At 53.8% G+C, this 26,964-nt stretch overlaps 9 protein-coding genes across 9 annotated transcripts; 3 read left to right on the forward strand and 6 right to left on the reverse strand.

Annotated features, from left to right (window-relative positions):
• Nucleotides 1–765: 765 nt before the first annotated feature.
• On the forward strand, nt 766–3,504 carry J4E93_009376 (uncharacterized protein; the record flags this gene model as incomplete). Its single annotated transcript, XM_049347269.1, has 3 exons — nt 766–1,145; nt 1,193–2,028; nt 2,078–3,504. The coding sequence occupies 3 exons, from the start codon at nt 766–768 to the stop codon at nt 3,502–3,504; spliced, it is 2,643 nt and encodes an 880-aa protein (XP_049195537.1).
• Nucleotides 3,505–4,026: 522 nt separating this feature from the next.
• TOM70 (TOM (translocase of outer membrane) complex component) lies at nt 4,027–6,074 on the reverse strand (the record flags this gene model as incomplete). Its single annotated transcript, XM_049347270.1, has 4 exons — nt 4,027–4,107; nt 4,162–5,577; nt 5,633–5,715; nt 5,765–6,074. 4 exons carry the CDS (start codon nt 6,072–6,074, stop codon nt 4,027–4,029), a joined length of 1,890 nt encoding a protein of 629 aa, XP_049195538.1.
• A 1,629-nt stretch (nt 6,075–7,703) lies between these two features.
• On the reverse strand, nt 7,704–8,577 carry J4E93_009378 (uncharacterized protein; the record flags this gene model as incomplete). Its single annotated transcript, XM_049347271.1, has 3 exons — nt 7,704–8,009; nt 8,066–8,473; nt 8,530–8,577. The coding sequence occupies 3 exons, from the start codon at nt 8,575–8,577 to the stop codon at nt 7,704–7,706; spliced, it is 762 nt and encodes a 253-aa protein (XP_049195539.1).
• Nucleotides 8,578–12,841: 4,264 nt separating this feature from the next.
• J4E93_009379 (uncharacterized protein) lies at nt 12,842–14,029 on the forward strand (the record flags this gene model as incomplete). The annotated part of the gene is made up of 3 exons (XM_049347272.1): nt 12,842–12,941; nt 13,005–13,515; nt 13,573–14,029. The coding sequence occupies 3 exons, from the start codon at nt 12,842–12,844 to the stop codon at nt 14,027–14,029; spliced, it is 1,068 nt and encodes a 355-aa protein (XP_049195540.1).
• Nucleotides 14,030–14,370: 341 nt separating this feature from the next.
• Nucleotides 14,371–16,974, reverse strand: J4E93_009380 (uncharacterized protein; the record flags this gene model as incomplete). Its single annotated transcript, XM_049347273.1, has 6 exons — nt 14,371–14,465; nt 14,518–14,740; nt 14,803–15,575; nt 15,625–15,736; nt 15,781–16,356; nt 16,417–16,974. 6 exons carry the CDS (start codon nt 16,972–16,974, stop codon nt 14,371–14,373), a joined length of 2,337 nt encoding a protein of 778 aa, XP_049195541.1.
• Nucleotides 16,975–18,944: 1,970 nt separating this feature from the next.
• J4E93_009381 (uncharacterized protein) lies at nt 18,945–19,871 on the reverse strand (the record flags this gene model as incomplete). The annotated part of the gene is made up of 3 exons (XM_049347274.1): nt 18,945–19,475; nt 19,613–19,718; nt 19,864–19,871. The coding sequence occupies 3 exons, from the start codon at nt 19,869–19,871 to the stop codon at nt 18,945–18,947; spliced, it is 645 nt and encodes a 214-aa protein (XP_049195542.1).
• Nucleotides 19,872–20,672: 801 nt separating this feature from the next.
• J4E93_009382 (uncharacterized protein) lies at nt 20,673–23,801 on the reverse strand (the record flags this gene model as incomplete). The annotated part of the gene is made up of 1 exon (XM_049347275.1): nt 20,673–23,801. The coding sequence occupies one exon, from the start codon at nt 23,799–23,801 to the stop codon at nt 20,673–20,675; it is 3,129 nt and encodes a 1,042-aa protein (XP_049195543.1).
• A 270-nt stretch (nt 23,802–24,071) lies between these two features.
• On the reverse strand, nt 24,072–25,076 carry J4E93_009383 (uncharacterized protein; the record flags this gene model as incomplete). The annotated part of the gene is made up of 1 exon (XM_049347276.1): nt 24,072–25,076. One exon carries the CDS (start codon nt 25,074–25,076, stop codon nt 24,072–24,074), a length of 1,005 nt encoding a protein of 334 aa, XP_049195544.1.
• Nucleotides 25,077–25,794: 718 nt separating this feature from the next.
• J4E93_009384 (uncharacterized protein) lies at nt 25,795–26,664 on the forward strand (the record flags this gene model as incomplete). Its single annotated transcript, XM_049347277.1, has 4 exons — nt 25,795–25,954; nt 26,010–26,159; nt 26,214–26,282; nt 26,339–26,664. The coding sequence occupies 4 exons, from the start codon at nt 25,795–25,797 to the stop codon at nt 26,662–26,664; spliced, it is 705 nt and encodes a 234-aa protein (XP_049195545.1).
• Between the last annotated feature and the right edge of the window lie 300 nt (nt 26,665–26,964).

A 26,964-nucleotide genomic window follows, 5' to 3' on the forward strand; every position in this document is an offset into this window, starting at 1 on the left:
GGTCCGATTCGGTGCTCCGTTTGCTCGTGTCATTGCGATTGCCCTTGCAGCAGCGACGGGGTGCGATAGGCGCAGCGGGCTGGTCAACCGCAGGCAGAGCCAAGAGGGGCTTCACGATACCCCAAGCTCCGTCAGTTTGCGCCTAGTCCGCTTCCCCATAACTCCATCTTTTTCTTCACCTAGCGGAGCCCTGCCTCGCGTAGAAACCTCCCACCCTCCGCCCTCGACCGCAGACGCACTCGGTGTCTCACCAGGCCGCACCCCGCTACATACAGCATCGCTCCACTGCAGTCGGCCATCTCGCAATCGATAACCCGTGTCACCGGCCTGCACCCTCCCACCGCTCCGTCGCACGCCGCCGCCGCCGCCCTTCGCCCATCGTGTACCAAACTCCTCCTCCGCCTCACGCCCACTTGATGGTGGCCCTCGCCGCGTCGTAGCGGGGCAGTGAGCCAAGCGCCGTCGACTCCCAGCACCGAGCCCCAGAACCACGGCTTGCGCGCCCCGCTGTAAAGCAGCAGACAGCAGTGACGTAAGTAGCTCCTCCCAAGTCGACCCCGTCACCCGTTGCACGGGCGGAAATGAGCTCTCCCAACAGGCGCCCCCGTCTTCACATGCTTTTGATGCCTCCCGCCCGTTTGGCCCAGCCCTGCATCGGCACACCTGCTCACACTACATGTATAGTCCCCGCAGACGACCACCACCGAACACCCCGGCTACGACGCCCCACTCGCCCACCGCCGTCGCATTTATACCACGTCCACCATGTCAGCCGCAATCGATAACGAGGACCTCGAGGAGCTCTCCATCTCCATGCCCGCCCAGCGGCGAGGAGCGGGCGCAGCAAGCACCACGAGGGCCAATGACCAGGCCGTCGCGCCGCCCACTGCGCTCGGTACAGCCGTGCAGGAGAGCAAGAGCAAGGACTCCAAGGCGAATCAGCGCCTCGGACAGTATACCATAGTCAGGACACTCGGTGAGGGCTCGTTCGGTAAGGTCAAACTGGCCACCCACCAGGTCAGCGGCCAGAAGGTGGCGCTCAAGATCATAAACCGCAAGCGCCTGGTCACTCGAGACATGGCAGGCAGGATAGAGCGCGAGATCCAGTACTTGCAGCTGTTACGACATCCTCATATCATCAAGCTGTGGGTTATCTGTATGTTTGTCCAGTTCATTTATTGACCACTCGCAGCTACACCGTCATAACTACGCCGACCGAGATTATCATGGTTCTCGAGTACGCCGGTGGTGAGCTGTTCGACTACATCGTCAACCACGGGAAGCTGCAGGAAGCCCAGGCCCGCAAGTTCTTCCAGCAGATCGTATGCGCCGTCGAATACTGCCACAGACACAAGATCGTCCACCGAGATCTGAAGCCAGAGAACCTCCTGCTCGATGACGACAGCAACGTCAAGATCGCCGACTTCGGACTGAGCAACATCATGACCGACGGCAACTTTCTCAAGACGAGCTGCGGAAGTCCAAACTACGCCGCGCCCGAAGTTATATCCGGAAAGTTGTATGCAGGTCCAGAAGTCGACGTCTGGAGTTGCGGTGTCATCCTCTACGTTCTCCTAGTGGGCCGACTACCATTTGACGACGAGTACATCCCTACACTGTTCAAGAAGATTGCTGCTGGACAGTACAGCACTCCAAGCTATCTTTCTCCTGGCGCTACGTCTTTGATCAGGAAGATGTTGATGGTCAACCCCGTACACCGCATCACGATCCCCGAACTGCGGCAAGATCCCTGGTTTACCAAAGATCTGCCTCCGTATCTTGAACCACCTGCCCAAGACTTCTTCGACAGTGGGGCGGACCCGAATAAGGCAATCGATCCCAAGGCACTCGCGCCGTCGGCCGATGCTCCTCGTGTGCAGGCATTGCACGAGAATGTCGTGTCGAAGCTCGGCAAGACTATGGGTTATGCAAAGCATGACGTGCAAGATGCATTGGCACGCGATGAGCCTAGTGCGATAAAGGATGCCTACTTGATCGTTCGCGAGAACGAGATGATGCGGAAGAACCGTAAGCTACCCTCTCTGTTAACTTGTACGCGGCTTACAATCGGTTCTAGCGTTGTTGACGGGTCCCGAATGGGATCACATGTCGCCTCCTACACACGACAGTCATATGGACAGATTCCGGCCTCAGTCCTTGAACGCTGCTTCTCGGCCGCAATTCATTCCGCCATCGAACTCGGAACATGAACGGGCACGTCAAGGCTCGAACGCCAGCAGTCAACTCGCAAACATACGAAGTCCCGTGAGCACAGTCGCCATCTTACCAAGCAGTCTCACGGAATACCACAAAGCCTACATGAAAGGTCACCCGAGACCACTCAGCAGGGTTCAAGACAATGATGGTCTTCCGCCAACCCCAGAACAGACTGAAGAACAACGGCAGATCTCCGCCAGAAGACTAAAGCCAAACTTCCGCACGATGCCAGAAGCAGGTAGGAATAAGCCCGAGCCCATGACGAGTCTGCCAGCCAAGAAGCCTCGAGCAACCAAGTGGCAGTTCGGTATAAGGTCGAGGAACCAGCCTGCAGAGGCAATGCTTGCCATATTCAAGGCCCTGAAAGCCATGGGTGCCGATTGGGAAGTACCTAAGATACGCCGAGCAGGTGGCAGGAGCGGGTCCCGCAGTCGCAGTACTTCCCAGAATCCCGATGACCGCTCGCCACCGAAATCGCGAAGCCATTCACAAGATTCGATATCATCGCATTCATCGCACGAAGACCAGGGAGCTAGGGTAAATTCACCACATCGTGAGCCGCTTACTGTACGCAACAAGGACACGAGTGAGCAGGAAACGAGAGGTCGGCAGAAGAGACATTACAACCACACCAACGACTGGGGCTACCACGTGCCAGAAGATCCATGGGTCATCAACGCCCGCTTCCGCAAAGAAGGCATGTTCCCACCCGGTGTCGCACATCCGTCTTCCACGCACTCATCGCGTGTGGATCTCGCCAACGACCCCTCGGGGCTTCGCAGGCGCAGTTCCACCAACGCAAGTGCATCAAGCATCAGTCACGGCATAGAAGGCCTGACTCCATCCGAGCGTGCAAACTCCATCAGCGAAGAATACCCTTACCCCGACGAAGCAGTCTGGATCTACATGTCCATTCAACTGTACAGTATCGACCGCGATTTCTTCGTCGTAGACTTCAAATGCGCCGGCTACGAACGTCTCGTGTCCAACCTCGTCCGCGAAATCAAAGCAACCCCCTCCCTCGACACCTTCGCACTCTCCTCCAGTCACCAGAACCCGCACCAAGATGGATGGGACGACGAACAAGGTGTCTGGCGCAGACTGGGTGAGGGTGAACCGCTACCCGAGGACCTGGCGAATAAGCTTCGCGAGGGCGGAACGGATATCCTGCGAGAGCGGACGGAGCTTGTCGGTGCGGGCCGGCAGGAGGGCGAGAAGATTGTCACTAGTCCCTTTCCTTTCTTGGACGTCGCTAGTACGCTTATTCTGCAGTTGAGCGGGGAGTAAGTCACTAAGCATGTCATGACACGGATAGAGGTGGCGTTGTTGGAACGACCGGGATATGCATAGCACAGGTTCCGTCAACGTATAGACCGCGTATAGAGGGCAAATGTACGGATGAGGCTTTGATACCAGTGTAGTATATAGATACACTCAATATACATCTTGTTAGAACAAAGACTTAACTTCCTTTAAATAACCGACACAGTTATCGCACGCACGTACAGTTGAAATGAGCCTCAACAACCCATTCATACATTTACAACTACACAACAACCAAGAGCAGGAGAGCTATCGCATCAAAATCAACGCCTGTTGTTGTTGCTTTCTTCGCGCATATTGATCTCCCTCCAACTCGTTTCATGAAGGGTCTTTCCAACCTTCTGCAGTTCCGCACACTCGGAGTGCCCAATACTAAATACATCATTTTGGAACAAAGGGGTGAGAAGAGCGTAGAAGAGGGGAGGATGGAGAAAAGGTGTGTATCATGGTTTGATCGAAGGAAGGAAGGAAGGAAGGTGAGGTTGTTTATCGCATGCCGCCGAAGCCACCGCCAGCCGCGCCCATGGCACCTAGTCTCGAAGCGAGCTTGGGGTACTTTTCTTGCACCTGGAGGGAGGAATTAGTAATTGTAGGTTTCAAAGTGTGGATTCTGTGGCTTACCTCAAGTTGTGTCCTGGTTGCCTCGGCGTAGCTGAGAGCGTTGACGATCTCGCCTTCTGTCCTAGACAGCTCGGCCGCGCGCTCAAAGTACTTGAGCGCCTCTGTGACCTTCCCTTGTTGCAGCAGCAGCTGTGCCATGGTTGCGACAGCGATGTCGCATTCGGGGTCGATGATGAGAGCCTTCTCGCACAGCTTCTCGGCGTCGTCGAAGTCGTTCTTCCATTGGAAGAGCGCGAGCGCCTTGTTGATGAGGGGCAGGACGTTCATGCCGAGGGGCTTGCTGGTCTTCTCCATCTCGACAGCGGTATCGAACTTCTCGATGGCTTCCTGGTACTTTTGCTGGTCGAGCAGCAGTTCTCCGTAGTAGTTGTATACGTCGGGGACCTGGGAGAAGTTCTTCATGCAGCGGCGGAAAGTGGCCATTGACGAGGCGATGCTGCCCATCTTGTATTGTGTGACACCGAGTTGGATGTGCGAGAAGATGAAGTCCTTGTCGAGGTCAATCGACTTCTGGTAGTCCTTTGCGGCCTCGCCGAACTCGGACTTGATGAAGTGTAGTTGCGCGCGGTGGTAGAAAATGTCGGGGTCGCTCGAGTTCTGTTCGAGGGCGGCGGCGAAGTCGGCTTCGGCGGCTTCGGGGTTGGCGAGCTCGAGGTGCATGCTGGCGCGCTTGATGAAGCTCTGTGTTAGTGTGGGCTGGAGCTCGATGCTCTTGTCCATGTCCTTGAGCGCGTCTTCGTTGTCGCCCTTGAGGTAGCTAAAGGTTCCGCGCATGTTATACGCGAAAGCCTCGTGCTCACCAAGGTCTCCAAGCTCGACTGCGCGGTCGAAAGCCGCGGCAGCTTCCGTGTATCCGTCGCCGGTCTTGGTGGCCATGGCCTTCAGACCCTTGCGCAACTGGCCCTTTCCGCTCTCCTCATCAAGCTCGGCGTCGTCCTCGAGGCCCTCTGGTGTTGGCTTCGGTCGGAAGCTCTGGAGGTAGTTTGTGACGAAAGTCGGGCTGGGCAGCTTCTTCTCCTTGGAGGCGAGAATGGCCTTGCCTTTGGCATCGGCGACCTTCTTCAGCAGACGCTCGACGCTCTGTGCGCTGCTCTCGTTGCGGAAGCCATCGATGATGCAGCTCGCAGTGTAGTCGAGGAGGGCCTCGCTGTTGCGCTCGACCTGTTCGTATGCGTTCGCTCGTCGGTTCAACGCCTTTACGTATTCGTTGTCGAGGTTGATGGCGGCGGTGGTGTCCTCAATGACCTTGTCCCACTCAGACATGGCATTGTAGCATGCGGCGCGGTTCGAGTAGAAGACGGGGTCCTGCTTGCAGAGGATGGCCTTGCCATAGAGGTCGATGGCGCGGTTGTAGTCCTTGGAGCCGTAGGCCTTGTTGCCTGCAGCCTTGAGTTTTGCGGCATAGTCTTTGCGCTCCTACGAATCGTCAGTCATCGCCTTTGCGGGTAATTTTACAGGGCATGTGTCGCACCTCGTCCGATAGTGAGCCCACGCTGTTCTCGTCAACCTCGGGGAGCTTGTCTTCGGTTGTTTCCGCTACAGATGCCTTCTTCTCTATTTTCTCATCAGTCCGCGTCTTTTCCAGGGGAATCCATCGACTTACCAGACTCTGCAGACTTCTCTGGCGCCGAGTCCTTCTCAGCCCTCTCCTTTGCGCGCTTGCGCTCGCGTTGCCTCTTGCGCTTTGTCGCCGCTGTGTCTGCCGCACTGTCTCTTGAATCATTGGAGAAGTAGTAGACAGCCCCACCAGCACCGACAACCAGTGTTATACCCGCAATCGTATATACAACACCCTTGTTCTCTGAAGCCCAATTGCTCAACCGATCCCATAGCGAGTTGTTCGTGTCGACCGCAATTCGGACAGGTGGCGGCGAAGGAATTCCTTGTGGTACGGGGGTGTTGACTGGCGCCATCTTTGCTAAATCTCTGGGGGTGATTTAGTTGGATGAGTGATTGGAGAGCACGCTCTGCTGTGCTGCTCAATGTTGTGGTGTGTTGTCGCAGATTTTGGCTAGGCAAGCTTGGATCAATGGAATTAACGTCAGCGCCCGCGCGGAACGTCATCATGGCCGTGCCGAACAACCCCGTTGTGGACCCACACCTCACTCGAGCGCAATCTTCCATCTCTTCTACATTCACAGACGCATGCAACAATATGTAGTTCAAGCCATCCTTTCGCTCGCGAACCAACGTTACCAGCTTACGGCGCTGATATTGAATGGGACGTTATATGAGCCGAGTCGCCATCTATCGGTCACAATATGGTCCTTATCCCATCGACTCTCGCGGGTCTGGGCATCTTAAAAGAGGATGCCGATGACTTTCAGCCAGGATTTGATATCGCTGTGCACAGTCTTAGTCTCTCTGGCTCATGCAAGCACTCTATTTCAGGAAAACACCAAATAACAGTCAGAAGTAGACAACATAGTCGTCTTCATTATCTTTAGGAGCTGGCTAAGGTTCAGTTGTTTACTACAATAGACTGCAGCGCATTTGTCCAGTTTCTTCCTTGCATGAGGCACAAGAAATTAGAATGCTCAACTTCGCGCAAAGAGGAAGAACTTCCAGGAGTCGACTGATTGCTCACCAGTTTTGGTCTGCGAGACCTCGGGCTTCTTATTCGCGCACGACACAAGACCGGTCTCCAATTATCTCTTGTCAGTGCCTTTACAGGCTGGTTCACAAGCTACGAAGTGGAGATGAACATTCGGGTGCAGACAAGAGGACTGCGACTTGGGTATTTAATACCCTCATCACACCACCCAGCCAGACTACGATTTCACTACGAAATGCAGATAACCGTATTGCATGGGAGACGGACTCCGCCAGTTTGAGGAGACCACGGTATGCGAAGACCATGTGGGGTCTTCATCAGTGATGCATGTGCGGGGCTGTTTGGGCTTTCGAAACCTGTTGTCACACATGCATCATCATTCACAGGAAGAAGTTAAGGAGGATCAAGAGGCGCAAGGAAATTGCAGATCTGAAAGCGCCCGCGGGTCGCAAGGGCAACAGCTGACGATGCATCACACCCCAAAGTGGTACTGCTGGCGGACAGTTTCATTGATGGAAAATATATATCATAGCTATCCCAACATATTGGTTCACACACCATATTCTAGTATAGCTGCGTTGACGGTATATTGGCACTGTGCCAAGCTACCTCACCTACACATGCGCGAGTGATGATACTCATCCGTGCAAGCTGTACTTCAACCCCCACACTACTCTCTACTGCGTCGGAGATAATGGCCAAACATACAGCGGACCGTTCCGAGGCTAAGTGTGACCCGAATACATGATGCAGTGAGTCTAGCATGAGCGTCTTTCTAAGCGCACAGGAGGCTGCACTGGTTACGGACGCAAGGCACATTGGACAGAGAGTGACTCGATTCTAGTTCGCAATTCCTCCTCAGGTGATCAGACATGCATGTTCCTACATTTCTATACCTAGGTAGCCTTTCTATCGATCCTGAATGCAGTCGCTCTTGCCTATATCATATAGTTCGCGGATCGCAGAAGCAAGGGCTCTGGTAACACATCTAAAACTTCTCGCAAGCGGGCCTCATGTCCAGCTCATGTGTCCACAAGCAAGGCTTCTGTTGATGCAGCCAAAGATACGTCTCACCAACAGCATCAGCGCTCATCTTCTTGCCCACCTTTTGATCCTCTCCGTCTTCATCTGCAATCGCACCATTGCCGATCGTATGTACGACGTGCACACCCTTCTCGCTCATCTCACGGGCAAGTGTCTGCGCTAATTGACGGACAGAAGCACGTCCAGCGCCATATGCAGCGAATTGGGCACTGCATCGAAGCGCGCCGAGCGTGCCAGTGAAGATAAGTGTCTGTTGTCAAGAATCAGTATTGCATGCAACGAGCTGGTGATGACGATTCTGCTTACGCCCTTCTTCTCCCCTCCATCCATCAAGCCCGTCTCACCATGATCCGCAAAGAACCTCTTCAAACTCTCCTGCGCAAACGTAAAAGCCCCTCCAACATACGTCTCGAGACTATCCTCAAAGTCTTCCCTCGTCTCTTCCAAGAACGGCTTCTTGCTTGAATGCTTGATACTGTATATCGCTAGCTTCAGGTTCAGGCCCTTGAAGCTCTCGTGTGCTTTGATGTCTGCGAACGCCTTCTCTAGAGATGCTTTCGAAGTGTCGCTCGGGAAGGCTTCGAGAACCGCATTTTCGTTGGCGGAGCGGACTGTAGAGATGACGCTTTGGAGATTTTCGGGGCGTCGGGCTAAGAGTGCGACGGCGAGGTTGCCATGGGTGGGTGATGAGAGGATGCGTGCTATTCCTGTTCCCTAGACGTGTTTCATTAGACGCGTGTGTTCGGTGCGGGGCTTACGAGACGACTTACAGTAGCGGGTCCGGCTCCGATGAGAATTGCAAGACCTGATGGCGGCATTGTGGAGTTTGCTGAAGGTGTTTTTCACGGTCTAACTCTGCTTCAGCGTATTGGGTCTATCCGTGTTGCTTTTGTTTTGTGGGTATATATTTGAAGTTGCATCATTGCATCATACGCGGGTGGTGACGTCTACGCTGAAGATCAATAGTTATTTCCGTTATGTCCTCGAATGTTTAGGTAGGGGCGTTGATCAACTTCAGCAGTACCTAGGTATGGTGAATTCAAATATTTACAGGGCCGACTGCGGCTGGATGCTCGGTACGAATATTTGATGCTCGAAGCCAGCCTGGGCAGAACATGACGTCATCTGACATAGAACAAACACCTATCAAGTCTATGGGGTTCGTTATGATAGGTGGTGATTGCTTTCAACCGCCTTTGGGAAATATATGAGTAATCATACTGAGGTGAGTAGATGACAGTGAGGCTAGACCTCAACTACCCAGATACTAATCTGTCCTTACTACCTAGTTGTGAGTCCCTGTTCCTTGTCCAAGTCGTATTGGGGAGATTTATCTCGGTCCGTGTGGTTGTTGGCAGCAAGACGCACTTCGTGATGCCAATATACCCGTGGACTGGTCGTAACTATCGAATGCACACGTAGGTACAGTAGTCGTACGCGTACCAAAGAGATTGGTAGGGTCCAGGGCAGTTGGATCCTACACCAGTTTAACCCAAATTTGCCGTACGTCCGAAGTCTTCTTCGTTCCTCATACCCCCTCATTCCTTTTAAAAGATCCAGCGCGGTCCAGACCGACGCATACCCACATCAGGCTTTCAGATATTGGATCAGGTCCACATTCACAACTCCGTATGTGTAGTTCTGCATACTGCGAAGCCGACATGAAGCCGAGATGGGCTCAGATATTCCGAGGCAACGAATGTGATATCGAAAGAGAAGTATGATATTCGAATCCATATTAGGAGTGGCTCAGGCTCACACTCCCTGGCAGATCGCGTGATGTATTGTTCAAAAAGTATAATCATAGTCTATTGTTTCAGCTGCTGAGATACAAGCGATAACGTACCCTGTCCTGCTCTGCCAGACACTAACTCTTCATTGGAAAGACCGAACATTGACAAGAATTCATGCGGACAGTGTTGTGTGGGTACTGCACTCAGAGAAATTGGTGCCCAGGTGCAGAGAAAGACATCTGGTGAGCGTCGTGTGTCGTGTCGTAGAGAAGAGATAGCCGAACCAGGCGTTCCCATTTCTGAGACTGGAAATGCTCGCGCGTTGGGGCCATCCTGATAATATTTATGGGCATGCGCCGGAGCTAGTGTTTGTAGCGCCTGTGACGTGCATGAAGAAGCCATGTGCTCTCATCCCTGCAGGCGCAAATGATCTCGACCCCCTTTGAAGCTTATTGGCCACTAACGACGAGCTAACAGCAAAAGTGAGCAAGGGCGAGGTCGCTACACCTGTAAGGAAACCTAACATCCTACCTAACTACTCCTCATGGATCGTCGATAGCCCTTTCACATAGGGGCGCAGCCATGAAGCATCACAAAAATTGCAAAGGTCTCGATCCGGCATCCCTGTCCCCACCTCGTGTTTCACTCCAGCTTTCGCTCACCGATCAGGCGCCATGGACGAGACCTCCTCATTGGAACACCATGTCGTCACTGTCGCCATCTGCGCTCTTCTCCATGCCCATACAGCCTCAAGCGAGCAAGCCCTGCCGTACTGGCCCGCAAGCTCAACGACGTGCCTTCGGGATCTCATCCGCTGGGCGCGGTAAGATCTCCCGGAGCAATGAGTACCAACGGTTCATTTCTATAGCCACAGTTGCGGCTTCTCATCAATAGATGTTGGGGAATGCTCTAGCATCTGGAGCGTGGATAAGCTCGGGGGAGATGGGAGCTATCACACATTCGAAGAGCTCAGCATCCGAGCCCGCTACGTTGAACGCCACAAATCTTGACGATCGTACCAAGTCCTGCACGGAAAGTATCCCTTCGAAAGAGAAAATCATTTTCCAGGCGCAAGATTGAGGCGCTTTGATGGTGGCCATGGTTTGCTGTCACGCGCTGACCACCAGTGCTCACAGCCGACCCATACGAATTACCGAGAGATACATGCTCAGGGCTGGGCGACCTTGTCCGGCCCATGCGCCACGTTCCAAGCACGGAACATGCCTCTACTTCACCGACTACACGCTAGTGAGGATGAGCGGAACTCCCTCTTCAGCCGACTAGCTGCATATTCATGCAATATGTACGCCCGTTATGAAGGCCTCTGTGGATCCAGCTGATCACTCATACAACATACGGCACTAAACCGATGTGCAGTCACAGTGTCTTCACCAAGGCACGCCATGAGGCTACGGTAGAGACGCCGACCTAGTCATGCACAGTGCAGTACGCTGGTCTCCAAGCGCTCTAGCTCTTCACTACCTGCGTGTGACAAGCGAACGGCCCGGCAGCGGATGTGTCATATTCGTAACAGGCAAAGTCAAGTCGTCCTTAGCGGTGAGCTAGATCTCGATGCGGGAGCCATCTAATGAACCTAAGAATTCCCGGGAATCGTAGACATGGTGAGCGAGAGAGAGTGATGGATGCCTTGGCTATCAGCGGATAGCCGCACCATACGCTCAATCAAAGGCGGACAGATCATAGCGCGATTACCGGCAGTGTTTGCTATACGTACACGGTGTAGGTAACATCCCTCGGGATTCGACTACTGCAACCCCGGGCCCAACGGATGCGACACTAGGATGTGTTGGCATGGGAGGGGTGGAGACACTGTATATGCTGGCTACACCAATAGCAAGAAGCCACCTTCGTAAGCTGAAAGCTCGGCAGCGCATCTTTACCTATTGAGCCAATAGAACGCATATGTCGGCAGACCCTGACATGCCTGAATGCTGCGCAGCTCAACGTGGTCGCAGATGGGCGGTTCCGAGGCGTCTCGCATTGGAGCTGCACCGAGGCCTCGACCGCTGCTGCCCATATTGCAAGCATTACGCTGGCATGACATCCTGTTGCAGAGGATTCCGGTGAACCACAGGCGCTGTCGTAAGTGGTAGTGGTTGTGTTGGATTACAGGCTGTGCCTTAAGCACGGTGAAGGACGAAGGCTCAATAATAAGGTACATGGATCCTTGTCATCACCATCGCAAATCGCGGATTAGGTCTCAGATCAGAAATTAGTACGCTCGATCACATGCTGGCATCGCACGAGTGGAAGATGGAGATAAGATCTGATGAAGATATGAGGCCTGTCCGTTTCAACTCACCTGCATATGCAGGAGCTGGGCGGATAGTGACTACTTGGAATCCTTGACAATTATAGGTTCGACCGCATAGGGCTGATGGGAATAGGGAAAGTCCTTGCTCTCCATCGGGCGGACTGCTTGAAAGGATTGCATCCACATGTCGAAGGTTCGATGTGCGGCACGAACATCTGTCAATATCAGAGCCACGTTCCGAGGATCTGCGCATCGCATCGCCTCGCTTTCTGCCACCGGCATGCCGCCTACGCGAACTTTGAGTACGATCATTACGGTGGATTGTGTGGCAACCATGGGCCCACATGATACTCCCGAAGAACGTCCTACCAGTAAGCAACTCTCCTCAGCACAGTGGATAAGTTGGTGGAGGGCAGGAGACCCAGTTTCGCCCGTGTGGCGAAGCTTCGATGCGTTCCGCTGCCTCCCCCGTGAGCGTTAGACCCGAGTCGCAGGGTGGTTCAGTGAGGATTTGCCCACTGCCATGGCGGCTGACTGACAGGCATTAGCGTAAAGAGCATCAGGTGACGAATCACGATAAGACGGGGAGGATACACATAGGTACATGGTCACCCACCCACTCGAACCGTCCATGCTAGCGGGAATGGTTTTCGGCCCTGTTCCAATGTTCCGGCGAGCTAAAGTCGAATGTCAGTCTCTCGTTAGCAAGTGCGGCTCCGTCAGCTCTAAATTCACACACGTGACAACGGCGGCGTGCGATTACGCGATAAACGTCTTCAAGAGATTCCCATTGATCGAGAATGAGGTATAAGAACGCCCACCTCAGGCTCACTCCTGAATCGCATCACTACAACTACCATTACATTTACATTTACAACGCCACATACATCGGATCAATACGAAAAATAATACGTTCATTTTGAGCCTGACCATTGAGCGGAACACACTGCAATCGACGAATCGAACATGTCTTCTCCCGCACTCAGCGCGAGGTCCTCGTTTGATAGTCTCCACAGCAACTCCTCTTCCAATTTCAGCTCTCCTGATCAACTTCCACCGGCGGTAACAGGGCCTATGGCATGGCAAGGTGATGGACTCCAACCAGCTGAGTACGTAGTCAAACTTACGGACTGCGATATCCGGAATATAAGGGCGGCCATCATCAAGTTCAAGCGTGAGTGCAAAGCCAGGTCACTCATTCCTCCTTCTACGAGCCAATGCTGATTCACACCTTTAGTCACTGGTCTTCCGCGGACAAAGATAGATCAGAAAACCTTTGATCTCGGTAGCCCCGAACTGGCTAGTAAGCTCTCATCAATCAGCAAAGAGATTCACCACGGCACCAACGTGGTCGTCCTCCGGGGTCTCGATAGTGCTTACCTCAATGATGAAGAGGCCGTAATTGCTTTTGCGGGCATATGTTCCTACGTCTGCCCAGAACGAGCAACAGACGCCTATGCGAATCAAACACTGAGTCACGTTCTCGACGCCACCAGGAAGAGAGTTCCAGACGACTGCAAAAACATCGGTCTCGCTGGGTCCAAAATCACTGCAGCGATGAATTTTCACAGTGATCGCTTCTCCGGCGACGTCATTGCTCTGTATGTGCGCAACGACGGCGGTCCAGAAGCTGGCGGCGAGCAGTTCGTTGCGAGCTTTCCAAGAATCTATAACGAGCTTCTTGAAAAGGATCCAGAAGTGCTCGAGACGATGGCCGAGCCAAACTGGCCCTTTGAGCTAAAGCAAAAGTAAGCATGGCTTTTCGTCGTATCTGATGTCTAGAAGTTTTACTAATTAACTTTCAGGGATGGGGCGCCTTACCTAGAATTAGGACCTACCCTCTTCTTCTCCAAGGGAAAACCCATGTGCCAGCTAGTCAAGGCCCCACTACTTGGTACTGATACCATCCCGCGTGACCCTAGCATGCCCAGGGTCACTCGGAAGCAGCTGCACGCAATGCACGCCGTTGAAGAGCTAGCCAAGCGCTTCTGCACAAAGGTTGAACGGGAACAAGGCGACATCCAGTTTCTCCATAACCTGTCCGTCATGCACGCCCGTGCAGCATACCGCGGTGTTGATGGCAAAGCTAGTACCCGGCACCTATTGCGCCTGTTCCTCCGCGACTCCACAAATGCTTGGGAGAAGCCGGCTAGCTGCCGCAACAACTTTGACGACCCGTTCACTCCCGGTAGACCTCAGAGTCTCCCTGTTTTTGACACCGACCCATGGCGCAACATCAGCGGACGCGAGAGCCACGGCTAGCTACTTCCGTATCTACTAGACTTTACGGAGTAAAATTCACCCAAAGGCGCAAATGGTTGGCAGAAATGACTTGAGCACATTTGGCATTTGTTTCGCAATGATGACTGAGAATGACGGCGCTTTCCTGTGTTTATACTTTTTTTGTTTTTGGCCTGATTCAGTATTCCCCTGTAGCCTAGACTGACGGTAGACGTACTCAAATATTCATCACATTTGCCTCCCATTTCCCTCCACAAAACCGCGATCCGCAAAACAGGCTAGAAAATGACTCGCGAATGCCATTCAATGACTGGGTATCAAAAAACAGAGGGGAACAACATGACACGGAGCGAACGCGAACGTTACGCTCCAGCTTCCTTGAAAAGCTTTACGATCCATTGACTAGAGGTGGACCAGTGTGTTGCGGCAAACCCGGTAAGCGGCGGCTGGAAGCGATCTACGCTGGTTAACAAATGACTTGCAGTAGCGGATCTACGGTACCAACTTACCGGGCTTATTTCGGTCAAATAGATTGGCAATGGCTGTGACATATGCGAATCCTTCTGCATCAATATGACCTCGCTCCCGGAGCTCGTCCGGGTTGTCGCGTGCTAATTTGAATGGGGAGTAGCCCCGAAGAATGCAGCGCCAGTGGTACAGCAGCACTGGAAAAGCGAATTCCCACTTCTTGATCTGAGTGGTCACCACGTTGCTGACCTGGTTCTCGAGCAACTAGCAGAGTTGGAGCGGTCAGAATCTGTAAAGGAAAAAATGAGATAGTGACGTCCACTTACTGTGCCATTCTTCGATTTGATGTAGTCTTGCGCACCGTGATGGATGTACTCGAGGTTCCAGAAGATGACATAGAATGCCAGGAAGAGCTCATACCAAGGCTTGATCCTGGGCCTGAAAATCAGCGCCACTAGTTCCTTGACGAAAAGCTTTTCCAGTTTGCGGAGGTATTTCACAGCCGCGACATCCATTTGGTGGGTTATGGCGCCAGGGAGTGGACGGTCGCAGGAGTTGCGGTCGTAGGCTTCGTAGTCGCTACGGCCGAGTCGGCGGTAATCGTACTCGCGTATGCCAGGTATGTTCTCTGAGAAGACGGAGCCGTATCCCTGGGATACGACGGAAAGACATTGGAGTCGCATTGCGAGATCGAGGACTTTGCTTCCATTTACCCTTCGCATGCGTACCACCTCCTGGTAGGTATGATAGGCGACTTCGTCCTGCCGAATGCGAGCGAATATCCACTCCTCGATCGCCGGCTGAAGACTGGAGAAGTAACGTTCGTAGGCCTGGACGAGATTCGCAGTATCGTATATGGCGTAGGCCGGTTGTTCGACAGACGGAACCTGTCCATCCCGGTTGGACCAGACGGATGTTGCGACATCAATCGTGCCGCGCGTTGGGCTATAAGGCCGGAAGGCGATACGCATGGGTTGTGCGTTCGGTATAGGACCGTAGCCGGGGAGGTTCCAGATGATCTCCATCTCGTAGAGTTGACTGTTGTGTATCCAGTCGTAACCAAGGAACTCGGCTTCCTCTTGGTGCTCACGGCCATTGCCTGTCTGACTGTGAGAAACATACGAGCAGGAGGTGCTAGAATGACTTACACCGACGGATAAGACTGGTGTCTTCGAGATGCTCCCTGTAACAGGGCTCGCGAAAGGACCGGGCGTGGCCTGTGATTTTCTCACACTTTTCACACGGATCTCCTTCGTCACACTATATTCGTTAGTCTTGCACTGCGTCGTGTTGGACATGCATACCCCTGATTTGTAGAATCTACAACGAACGCATATACGCTTGGTCTTGCGCATGGTGTGGGTCTTCTCCCTCTGCCTTTCCTGGAGAGGGCCCTTCCGCTTGGACACCTTCAGCTTCTCCTGCCGCTCGACGAATGACGAAGGAACCTTGGCTGCTTTCTTCTTTTGTGGCGGCCTATGCTGAGCCAGCAAATGAGTGGTTGTCTGATCGACTGGGACCGGCTGCCGTGCGTAAAGATCATGATCAGGTGGTGCTTCAGCGACGTTCCACTCCCGCGAAATGGTTTGAGGAGGCTCGTAAACAGTAGGCGCATTGGAAGTTTCGACTGGGTTCATGGGCCAAGGGATAGTAGATGTGCTATGGTGCCTCATATCTGGAGCTCGGGTGGTAACAGCGTCGCCAACATGACCAGAGTACTGCTGGTGCGCTTCCCACGCGACATCATGCTGCAGTGGTACCTGTGGCGCGTGGTCTGTATGCAACAGAACAGTCTGCGGCTGTGAATGCGAGAGTCGTGGGACTGGAGGTAGCTTCTGAGCATGATTCGAGTACGGTGGGTCTACCGTATTGGCGGGGGACTCCTGGATGATTTAGTCGCGAACCTAGTGCAGGGCACAACATTGCTTGTGTGCACTTACTGACGAAACGCGCAGCTCGTTAAAGCGCTCTGTACTGCGAAAGACGTGCTCCTGCGAAGCCAAGGGTAATGCGTGCCCCAGATCCAGCGCCGGCTGGTGCTGGTACTGGTGTTGGTGCTGATAGTGGCGCGGGATTGTGGGAATTTGGTGCGGCACGGACGCGCTCCCCTCAGCATCACAATAGGGGACGGTCGAGCGCGTCGTGTAGTTCTGCTCAGGTCCAGCGTGCTGCCACTCCAGAGGTGCTTGTCTGACGTAACCAGACCAAGCCGTTGGAGCAGACTGCGGATGCGTACCAGCGGAGTCTACTCCGACTGCCGGGTACTGTAGGAATTGCGCCGTTGACGGGCCGGCAGCGTACGAGTCGTGGCTGGCAGCATGATGCTGCTGCCATGCGCCCAAGCCATACAAAGGGTCGTGGTTGCTTGTGGGGAAGTCCTGGTAGTGCGAGGGAGTTTGGGCGGCATTCCTGTACTGCGAACTGGTGGTAGACATGGAGGGCTGCGGCTGACTGCGTACAACTTCAGAGGACGTGTCGCGAGGGTGCGTGTCGCTCATTCGCTTACAAGTAATGAGCAAAATCCGTGTAGCAGGGAACGATGGCGGCCTGGGCCGTAAAGCAAAGCCGGTACGGTAGATCGTTGCTTTTCGAGTTCGATGGTAGGAAGGCTCGAGGAGGCACCAAAGGCAGGTCGAGAACCACACTGGTTCATTGCGTCGGTGCCATGCATGTCTTAGCTTCCGTTAGGGCTGCATCTCCCCGCGAACCTGCCTCGCGTACCAGACGGACACACAACCTTCATCTTACTCCCGCATCTGGGCCGTCTCTTTGTTTACCGCTATCGTCGCTTTAATTGATTTCGTCTCCTTCGTTGAAGTCTCGACTCAGGTTCGCCACCTGTAGGTCATTTCGTCGTCCTCCAAGAAAGAAACTCGGGCGGCCTACCTTTCGACAGCGGGATCTTATCCCGTCCAATGCCAGCAGTGTATTCCAAGCAACATACAAATCCGGGCATGATGTCTCAACTCGCTTTATGCACAACTATGCGTAATGGCAGTGCGTCCTTATCGCAGACAAAGAGATGTTGGTAGCATTCTTTCCTGAATGCAGGTGTACTCTGCTCCAAGATTGCATTGCTTTAAATGACCTGCGTAATTGAACTTCGACATGTTTCCAAGAAACGAAGTCCATACCTGCATTGCTACTAGCCGAGCAAAGTCATGCTTTTTCCGTCTGTAGAAGGCGTACGCCTAGCTACTCCAGACGACCTGGACCGAATCTCGCTTGTTGCGGCTGCTGCGTTCTTTTCTTCACCTACTTTTCAATTCCAGCGCGTCAATTACCAGATGTTTCCATCAGACACTATAGCTTCCTACTTCGTTCAGTATGAGGGGGCCTTAAGAGATCCTGCATGTGTGGTGCTCGTTGCAGAGGATATCATTGAAGCAGACGAGTCTGAACACGTCTACGACGCGTTGCGAGAGTCCTTCGAGTCGTTCTTTCCGACACGACGAGGTATCGTAGGCGTATGCAGTATTCAGCTTAAATCAGAATCAGCATATATCCATCATTTCCAACCCAAAGACGTGCTCGCTGGCGTCGCTGAGCGAGTGGACATGTCTGACCTCGAAAGAGATCAAAGTACTGAAGCTGTGGAGATCTATAACGCAGTCACGCGTCCAGCAAAACTGCAGTATGCATAACTGACGTATCTAGACGCAGATTGCTGACAGCGGAGAGTAGGCATCTAGAGGGCAAAATGCGCCTCTGTACGTTGGCAGTGGCACCATGTTACTGGCGAAGAGGCCATGCAGGAAGACTCGTGAGCTATTGCACTCAGCTAGCAGATCTCGACGATGCGCTGTTGGTAGGTCTGACTGGCTCAGAGAAAGCATCTCGGCTAATATTGTCCAGGGAGTATCCGCTACGCCTTGTGGTGCCACGGTGGTTTCGAAAGCCGGGTTCCAGGAACGAGACTATGTTCGTTACACGCCTTTGACGACGGCGCAACCAGGCACTATGCATACTGCTGGCTTTGAGCTTTGGTAAGCCCAACAGATCCAAAGTGCGTGCAGGAGAAGCGCTGACTCCAAGTTTGTACTGTAGGATCGGGGTGCGCTTGCCCGGCGGTAAAGTTGACTCCGTCAACATCGCGACTTGCTCGGAGAGTCCGACTACCTCGCAGTCAGCGACATCATCGGTGTGAGATCTTGGCAATCTGCAGCCACGTTGGGCACTGGGGCCGGGGCGTAATGTGTGGTGAGGTCGACACTAGACTCATCGGTGCGGATTATCTCGTCGGGCCTGCAGTTTCCGGTCAGGCAGGTGCGAGTAAGCTTACTAGGAGTAGACGCGAGATTGTATGGAGAAGGCGTTGAGTAAACATCTCGGAAATAATTAAACTATCATTATACCCATCGACCCATCCATATTGGTTGCGGATACACTCAATCGATCTTGTGACTACACAATCGGTCACGATACGCACCAATAACCCGAAGAAGCATGTACGGAGAGCGTCGCATTATCAGGACTTGCTCTTCTTCGCCTTACCCTTGGTTGGCTTCTCCTCCTCCTCACCGTCATTCTCATCTTCGTCATACGTCTTCCGCTTTCCAGCGCCAGCAACCCTCGATGACTTCCTGGTTCCCTCTGTCCTCTCCTTGGCTTTCGCCTTAGGAGCGGCTGTCTTCTTTGGCTCAGCAGACTTCGCCGCACCCTTAGCACCAGCTTTGGCGCCCGTCTTCTTCGCACCAGTGTTGGCCTTGGGCTTCTGTGCGCTTGGAGGGGCCTCCTCTTCTTTATCCTCTTCTTCAGCGTCGTTATTCTCCTTCTCCTCTTCAGCATCCTGCTTCTTCTCGTTCTCCTTGTCGTCTTCTTCCGCAGGCTCTTCGTCTTCCGCTTTCTCTGGTTCTTCCTCCTTCTCTTCTTTCTCTTCGGCCTTCTTCTTGCCCTTGGACTTCTGTTGTGGAGCGCCCTTCTTCGGCTCGTTCTTGCTGCCAGCCTCGTTTTCGTAGCCGCCGCCCTTCTTTTCGTACTCTTTCGAGAGCTTGCTAGCCTGAATGTTGTGTCAGTCTGTGTGTAAATTGACGCGTCACCAGCATGGATATCATGGATGCCTGTCTCAATATGACAATCGTCTCATGTGGCACATAACCACATGGCATAGGAGAAGGGGAAATTTCGCAAACTGACCTTCCAAGCACTCCATTGTCCCTTGCCACCACCGTCCTTATTCGTCTCGTTCTTCACCTCCTCCTTGACCTTCTCCCTCAGCTTAGGATCCGTTGGCTTTCCTTTGCTAGACGGCCTATAAAGTGCACAACCACAGTCAGCGTACATTCAGACATTCTCAGCCAGAACACGACAAATCAGAACCATCACTTTTACACGCCCAAGTAACAGTCTCGACGTGTAGAAGCGTTAAAGGTCGCAGCGCAATGCACGCGCTCATCTTCACACCGGCGCGCAATCACCACCCCAATCGCAATCGCAACAAGAGAAACCAGACGCCTACATACATTTTCGCAATATGAATTCCTGTCTCAGGAGATAAAACGGTTTGATTTGGTATAAAAGCAGCAATGATGACAAGAAATCCAGGTCAAAGGCGCGTCGCAGTCGCGTGTCGCCAACTATGTACCTGTGCTAGCTAGCACAAGCGGCAGGAGTTAGCGTCTTTTTGTTTTGATACGCAGTTAGCAAGGGCCATGACATCACGACTCCCCTGAACATGGCAGTCCAGCCATCTCACAACAACAATGTGCACGTGCGCAGATGCCGTGGTACCACACCCCCCCTCTCTTTAGTTCGTGGCTCCAGGCCCGAGGGTTCGACGCTTCCGGTTTCCAGGGGCACACTATCGATTTGCTTGGCAAGGGAACTGGACTTGGGGGAAGTTTAAATCTCGTGTGGCGTAACGCTTGATACGGGGGAGATGATGCGGTTGGGGAATGTTGTGCTGGTGAGCGGTTTGCGCGAGATTTCGACGACCTGGGAATGCGCGGCTGTGGTATCGCAGGACTCGCACTTATGGTACAGCTGCTCTCGCTACCAGTCAAAACACACCTTGGTTCCAACTCGAAGCATCTCGAGAGGCATCTCCTGGTAGGGGCATGTCCGCAGCGGATGGAGAGATGGATTGGGAGAGATAACAAGATAGTAATAATACGGCTCGTTATGTTCATGTGCGTAGTGACAACAGGCAACCCGCTAATAACGCGACAACCAATTATCCAAGGTGACGACGCTGCGTTCACTTCTGTTCGCTCCCTTTGCCGGTACTCCCGTTTCCCGCCTCGCCTCGCTGCTCATCGCGCTTGAACTTCTTATCAGCCTCTTTGACTATTCTTTCCGCCTCGCCCATGATGTCGCTGCCTACCCTCCATCCTCGCAGTATCACGCCCTGCTCAGAGAGAACCTGTTCTGCATGTGCCCATCTTTGCCGCCACAATTGCTCCTTTTTCGTGCCGTACTGCTCGCCTGCAGGTCCACCTAGGGTACTACCGGTGCTGGTACGGTTGATGCCTTGTCGGGGCGCTGCAGTAGAGAATGGCTGAGATGTTTGCGCGGAGATGGCCTGAGGGCGGCTGTGGTAGGGTATGGAGGGGGCGTTCTGCCACGCTGACGATGCTTTGGAGCTTACGTACGACGCTGCGCTTGCGGCTGTGTCGCGGTTTCCGCGTCGAGGCGGAGGTGGAGGTGGGCCTTTGCGAACACCAGTCACATCCAGACTGGACGCATTGGAGCCGGGCTCCTCTGTTGAACGCAGCGCGGGTAGATTGCTGTAGACAGACCATAGCTTGTCGCGAGCCATACCAGCGTATGACTGCTGATCTTCTGACGCCTGGCTCTGGTAGCTCATAGATGGCTTTGGTCCCACTGGAGGCCTGGAGACTGCTGATGTGTTTGCGCTTCTTGAAGCACTGACTTGCTGTGCGAGGGGACTGGATTGAGTGACAGCCGCAGAGGTTTTTCGGGGCTTGGGTGGCTGCGGTCGTGGGCTGGAAGTGGGTTGCGCATTGAATGATTCGGTCGACGGGCTCCTCAAAGCAACTGGCTTTTTGGGAGGCGGCGGCGCAGACTTCATACTCGCGTTCGATGCGACTGATGAACGATGTCTCTCGTTGTCGGCTTGAGTTTCGCTATTAAACTTTCTCAGCGCGGGTGAATCGTCAACCTCATCGTCGGACGATAGGTCTATCAGGTTGTTCGAGGAAGCTTGCTGTGATGTGGTGTGCGGAGAAGGTTTCCTATCAGGCAAACTTGGACGCCTATTGTTCTCCGTATCCAAGTCTCGTAATGAGGCTGCAATGGCGGCTTTCAATTCAGGATCGTGCTCTTCAGACGGCGGTCGAGCCTTAGTCGAAGCTGCCGAACTGCCACCGCTGTCACGTTGCGTCGATGGTGTTGATGAAGAGCGGTCACCCGGTGAAGACCCAGTAGAAGGATCGAAGAAGCCCGGGCTATCTGTCGTGGTGACGTCGCGGATGAAGACAGCGACGACTCGCCCAGGATTCTCAAGCACAAAATCGGTGTAAACCTCCAGATCAGCCTCGCCACTATCTCCGATGAGGATGAAGTTTCGTTCTGGGAAGTCTCTTGCGATCTTATCCAGAGTAACCTTCTTTCTTTCGGCTACGGGCTCGAAGATGCCCTGAAGCATACCGCTGTATTGCTTCAGATGGAACGAGCCTGGCGGTAGTCCAGCTAACTCGAAGTATTTGGAGATAACAGGATATAGCTGCCAGGGCGAGTTGGAGACATAGTGGAACGTGACGCCCAGTTCCGCCATCCTGTTGTACCACTCTCTGACACCATCGATGGTGAGATCGACTAGGTCGCGGATGAAGACGTTGCGAAAGATTTCGCGAGCGCCGCTGCCAATAGCGGAGTGTTTTATCGTGTCATCAATGTCACTGATTACACTGATACCCTGCGACGCAGTGACAATTACTTTCTCGGTTGCCGAGAGCTTGTCTGATGCTAAGATGCGAACGTGGGTGGGTACAAAGTCCAAAGCCGCGCTCATGCTGAAATGGCCTGCGGCGTCCGTGTATACGGTCCTCTGTTTCGATATGTTCTCATTGTAGAAGAAGACACTGATGGGCGTATTGGCCATGGGTATCGCTAGGAAGTGTCGCAGCCGAGCCATCAACCGAGCGTTGGCTTCAGCGAGTTCCGATGGGCTCATCTCCGATGGCTGGTTCCATGACCCTCTCTTCTGCAACGGCTGGATGCTAGCTTCGCTTCTCATGGAATCCTTGGATGTGCTGTGAGCGAGTTGGTGGGTCCTGCCATTGCTTGGTCGCGTGCTATTCCCACTCTCTGTTCGGTATAGCTGTGTGTCATCCATGTCCTTGGCTGGCCTTTCGCTGTAAGCACCGCGTGCTGCTGCTCTTGCCTCTCGCTCACCCTTGCGTAGGATTTCCTCGGCCTCTTTGGCTGCGATGGCTTCGTCCTGCTGGGCGTCGCGCAGGTGGGCTCGTTCGCGGAAGCCGTGCCGTTGCGGACTCGTATCGCGACTACTCTCGGCAGATGAGTTGGGTGTAGCAGGTGCCTGTACGCCGACTAACTGTCGTGCAAGTCCAATAAACAGCCTCTGCTTCCGTGACATCTGCCCCCTGTGTGGCGAGTATATCCAGCCGCGGACATCGACGTCGACGACGGCGTTGTCATCCTCGTAGTTGTTCCACTGCTGCTTCCAGAACTCGGCATCGCCGGCACCGGCCGAGTCTCGAACGTCGCGCCCTTGGCCTTCGGTTTCCTGGATAGTCCCTGGCTGTGCTTCTGGCTTCCGCTTTATGTGTCGCCGGGCATAGCTGGGAAAGAGTATCATCTCCTCCCGCCCGCTTCTGACGACAGCGGCATCTGGGAACCCGCCCGGTGTATCGTCCTCGTAGTCATATTGTGCCTCCTTGCTACTCCAGTTGGAGGCATACTGCTGGGTGTATGTCTGCCGGAGTTCGTTCGCAGCCTTGAGATAGCCCGCCAGCTTCCGTCTCCGCGTCCCAGGCTCTCGTGCCTCGTAGCTCTCTTGGTACGTCATTGCTTGTTTCTCCGAAGGTGTAGTTCCCGGACGCGTGGCTATCTGCTGTCGTCGCAGCCTCGCAGCATCTTCGAGATAGCTGCGGCCGCTCAACCTCCGCGTGTAGCCTCGCAGGCGCTGGACAATACCCTGCTTCCCCTGCGCCTTGGCAGCCTGGCGGTAGACGATGTATTTGTAGATGCGGGCCTTGGCGCTGTTCTTGAGCGAGTGGAGCGTGTCGTGGCGGAACCTGGAGAGGTGAAGGCGCGCGCGTGCTCGAGTCCGGGGGAAGAGGAAGCGCAGCAGGGACGAGGGACCGTGGGCGGCGGGCTTGCGGCGGAAGGGCGATTTGGGCATTCAGCCGACTCAGCGGGCTGCAGCTGTCTGACTTTGCTGGACGAGGGATTGCGCAGGCTTCGAGGCACCAGATGCATGTTCTAGGCACGATGATGCTCCAATTCGGCTGCCGGTACGTCATGTGTGGAGGTGCCTGCGCCTTTAGTCTCAGCCACATGCCAGCTGCGCCTGGCAACACGGCACCGTGTTTTACAATTCACCAAACAGCTATGCATCAAGTTTCTTGGTAGTCTTGTCCTTTTCCATTCTAGATTCTGAGTTTGCCAACATTCAGCGCTTCGACAATGCCGCATCAACCGCCTTGCTGATATGGGGCACATCCTTCTCCAGTGCACTGATAATCTCATCCCACATCCTTGCACTTAGCTCCTTCATCTCAGGTCCTGCCAGGCTCGGTGGAGTTGGCTGGATGCTGTCCTCTTTCCAAAACCTGCCATGCACACTCTCCCCCTGGGTGGTCCCACTCAACACCATGTTCGCCGCAGAAGCCGCAGATCTCATGAACAAGAAGATGAAGAAGAACGCCAATATGTGCACGCCGGGAAAGAAGCGGTCGCGCCCCAAGTCGGTGTTGACCCAACCGGGGCAGATGCTGGTGATGATGACATCGCCTGAAGATATCTCTTCTGCAAGCTTGTTCGTGGCGTACATGAGGAAGACCTTGGAGAACTTGTACTGACTGCCCTCCTTGTGGTTCTCTTCTCTGTTGTAGTGGTCAAGTACGCTGGGCTTTTGACGGACCTCTGGCGGAACAACGGCGCGCTGATGTAGACCAGAGTTGACAAACTCCAGTACCGGAATTCTGCCAGTGTGCTGTTGAGATTCCTTCAGCTTTGGTAGAAGCAGAATCGCTAAAAGTGTTGTAGACAGTGTGTTGACCTGTATATCCTCTTCCCAACCATATCTGGACTGAATGAACTTGACTCGCCAAGCACCAGCGTTCAACACAGCTATGTCGAGATGGTCAAGCGCGTTTGCGCGGCTGGCGAAAGCTTCTACGCTGTCATACGACATCATATCGAGTTCCCAAACTTCTAGCTGATCGTTGCGTCCGAGCCGAGCCTCCAAAGCTGATTTCGTGGATTCGCCTTTCTTCACATCGCGGGCGGCGATGATGACTTTGGCGGCACCCAATTTCGCAAACTTGAAGACTGCCTCTACGCCGATACCCGAAGTCGCACCAGTCACAATGATGTTCCTGCCAGTATAATCTTCATGAACCTCTTTTGGTGGTGTGATCCATTTACTTTTGAAGACTCTGAACATGCCAGCCATGGTGGACAATACGAAGGTGAAGTCTACCGATGGGTTGGATTGTAGAGTACTATGGTAGAGAAGGATATTAGGAGTTGACTGCGTATGGCCAAAAAGAGCAATTGGATGATAGAATTTGAGAAAGAGGGCGCAAATGAAAGACTCAGGGTCGCCCTTGATGGAGCTCTCCTGCGGCGTAGCTCAGCTCCGATTCGTCCACCAGTGTTATCCAGTCTCTCAGACCGCACAACACGTACTGGGTAACAAGTCGAGAATCGTGTGCACTCTAATATGACGAACTCGAATGTCCACTGGGATTTCCAAGAAATCGATGTTTCCTCAAGATGGCGTTGATCTGGAAGCTGAGGGCTGCGCAGGAGAGCTCCTCTACTTTAGTGAACGGATGGGTATCTTTGCACAAAAGTCCTTTCCCAACAACCTCGAGTTTGAGCAGGGGAGCTTCGTACGTTGAGCGGGTATAGCTAGGTAATAGGATGTAGCGACAAATGGATAGAAGTTGAGATATTGCAAGACGTCTTTCCCATCCAGAGTTCATGACTAGCGGGGCTTGGCATACGTGAGTGGTTGGCGATTTCGGGCAGCGTCAACGACGTAAACACGCGAGTGAAGGTAGAATTGTATGCGCCGCCTCGCCATGATAGCTCCATATCCATCGCCTCCTCGCAACCGCTAAACCAACACCACTACTCTCGCCCGACTCACTGTGCAATCCCCCACAATGGCCTACAACCAACGCCCACCACGAGGCCCCGCGGCCGCTGGAGGTGCTCCAAACATGGGCCCGGACTTCAACGCCATGCTCCAGCGCTCCATACAGGCACCTGGACAGCTGCAACCCCCCGGCTCCGAGATTCCACGCGGACCCTCGCCGTCTTCTGGTGAGCCACGACCCCCGCCGACACGCACAATGGCGCAGTGCTAATACCGCCCCAGGTTACGAAGGCGTATACAGTGCCACTCCACCACCACAACATGCGAACATGCTCGGTGGTGCACGAGGGCAAGCGCCGCCCCCTGTTCTCCCCGTCGACCTCCCGCCGCAAGCCTTCCTGACATCGGCAATGCTACTAGACATGGTGGACAGTATGGACACACCCAGCCAGGAGTCTAAGAGGACATGACGTTGACACAATTCAGAAAAGGTCGACGTACTACTGCGTGACGAGAAAGAGTACATTGGCATATTACGCTCCTACGACCAATTCGGTGCGTCCACCATCAGCCCTCCCCGCGTCATCGATACCCCAGCTAACACTCCCTAGCCAACCTCGTCCTCACAGAATGCTACGAGCGAATAGCAGCCCGCAACCCCGACGCATCGCCCACCTCCGACCTCTCCGTGCCCCGCTGGCTAATACACGACGTCAAGCTCCCCGGCGTCATGACCGTACGAGGCGAGAACGTCACCATATGCGCGACCGTCGACCTCGACCGAGAAGAACACCCCAAAGGCGCAATGTTTGCCGAAGAAGACCAAGTCCGCGCGCTGGCGGCGTCCCAAAAAGCAGAGAAGAAAGAGGTGGATTCGCGGAAAGCAAAGGCGTTGAAGCAGGCGGGCATTGAGCCTGGCTTTGGTATGCAAGGGTAGTTGGTCAGATTAGGTCCATCACGAATACAAAAAGGCAAAAACACGGGGAATAGGGGATATGAATTATGACATGGAAGCTTTGGTGGCATCGGAAAGAGACTCGTTATGGTCTCTGGCTAGCTACGCTTGGCCGTGGTTATGATATCAATGATACCAGGACACTATGTCCACCTGCGATTGGGCAACGTCTCGACTTGGGGTTTTTGGAGCGTCGACTGATGTGGCTAGAGTGATGTCCTGCTACGGGTGAAACGATATAGGCCGACTGGAGTCCGAAATCAAACGAAGAGGGATTGTCTA

The sequence above is a fragment of the Alternaria ventricosa genome, assembly GCF_023758065.1.
Source record: "Alternaria ventricosa strain BMP 2768 chromosome Unknown scaffold_21, whole genome shotgun sequence".
Taxonomy (NCBI): domain Eukaryota; kingdom Fungi; phylum Ascomycota; class Dothideomycetes; order Pleosporales; family Pleosporaceae; genus Alternaria; species Alternaria ventricosa.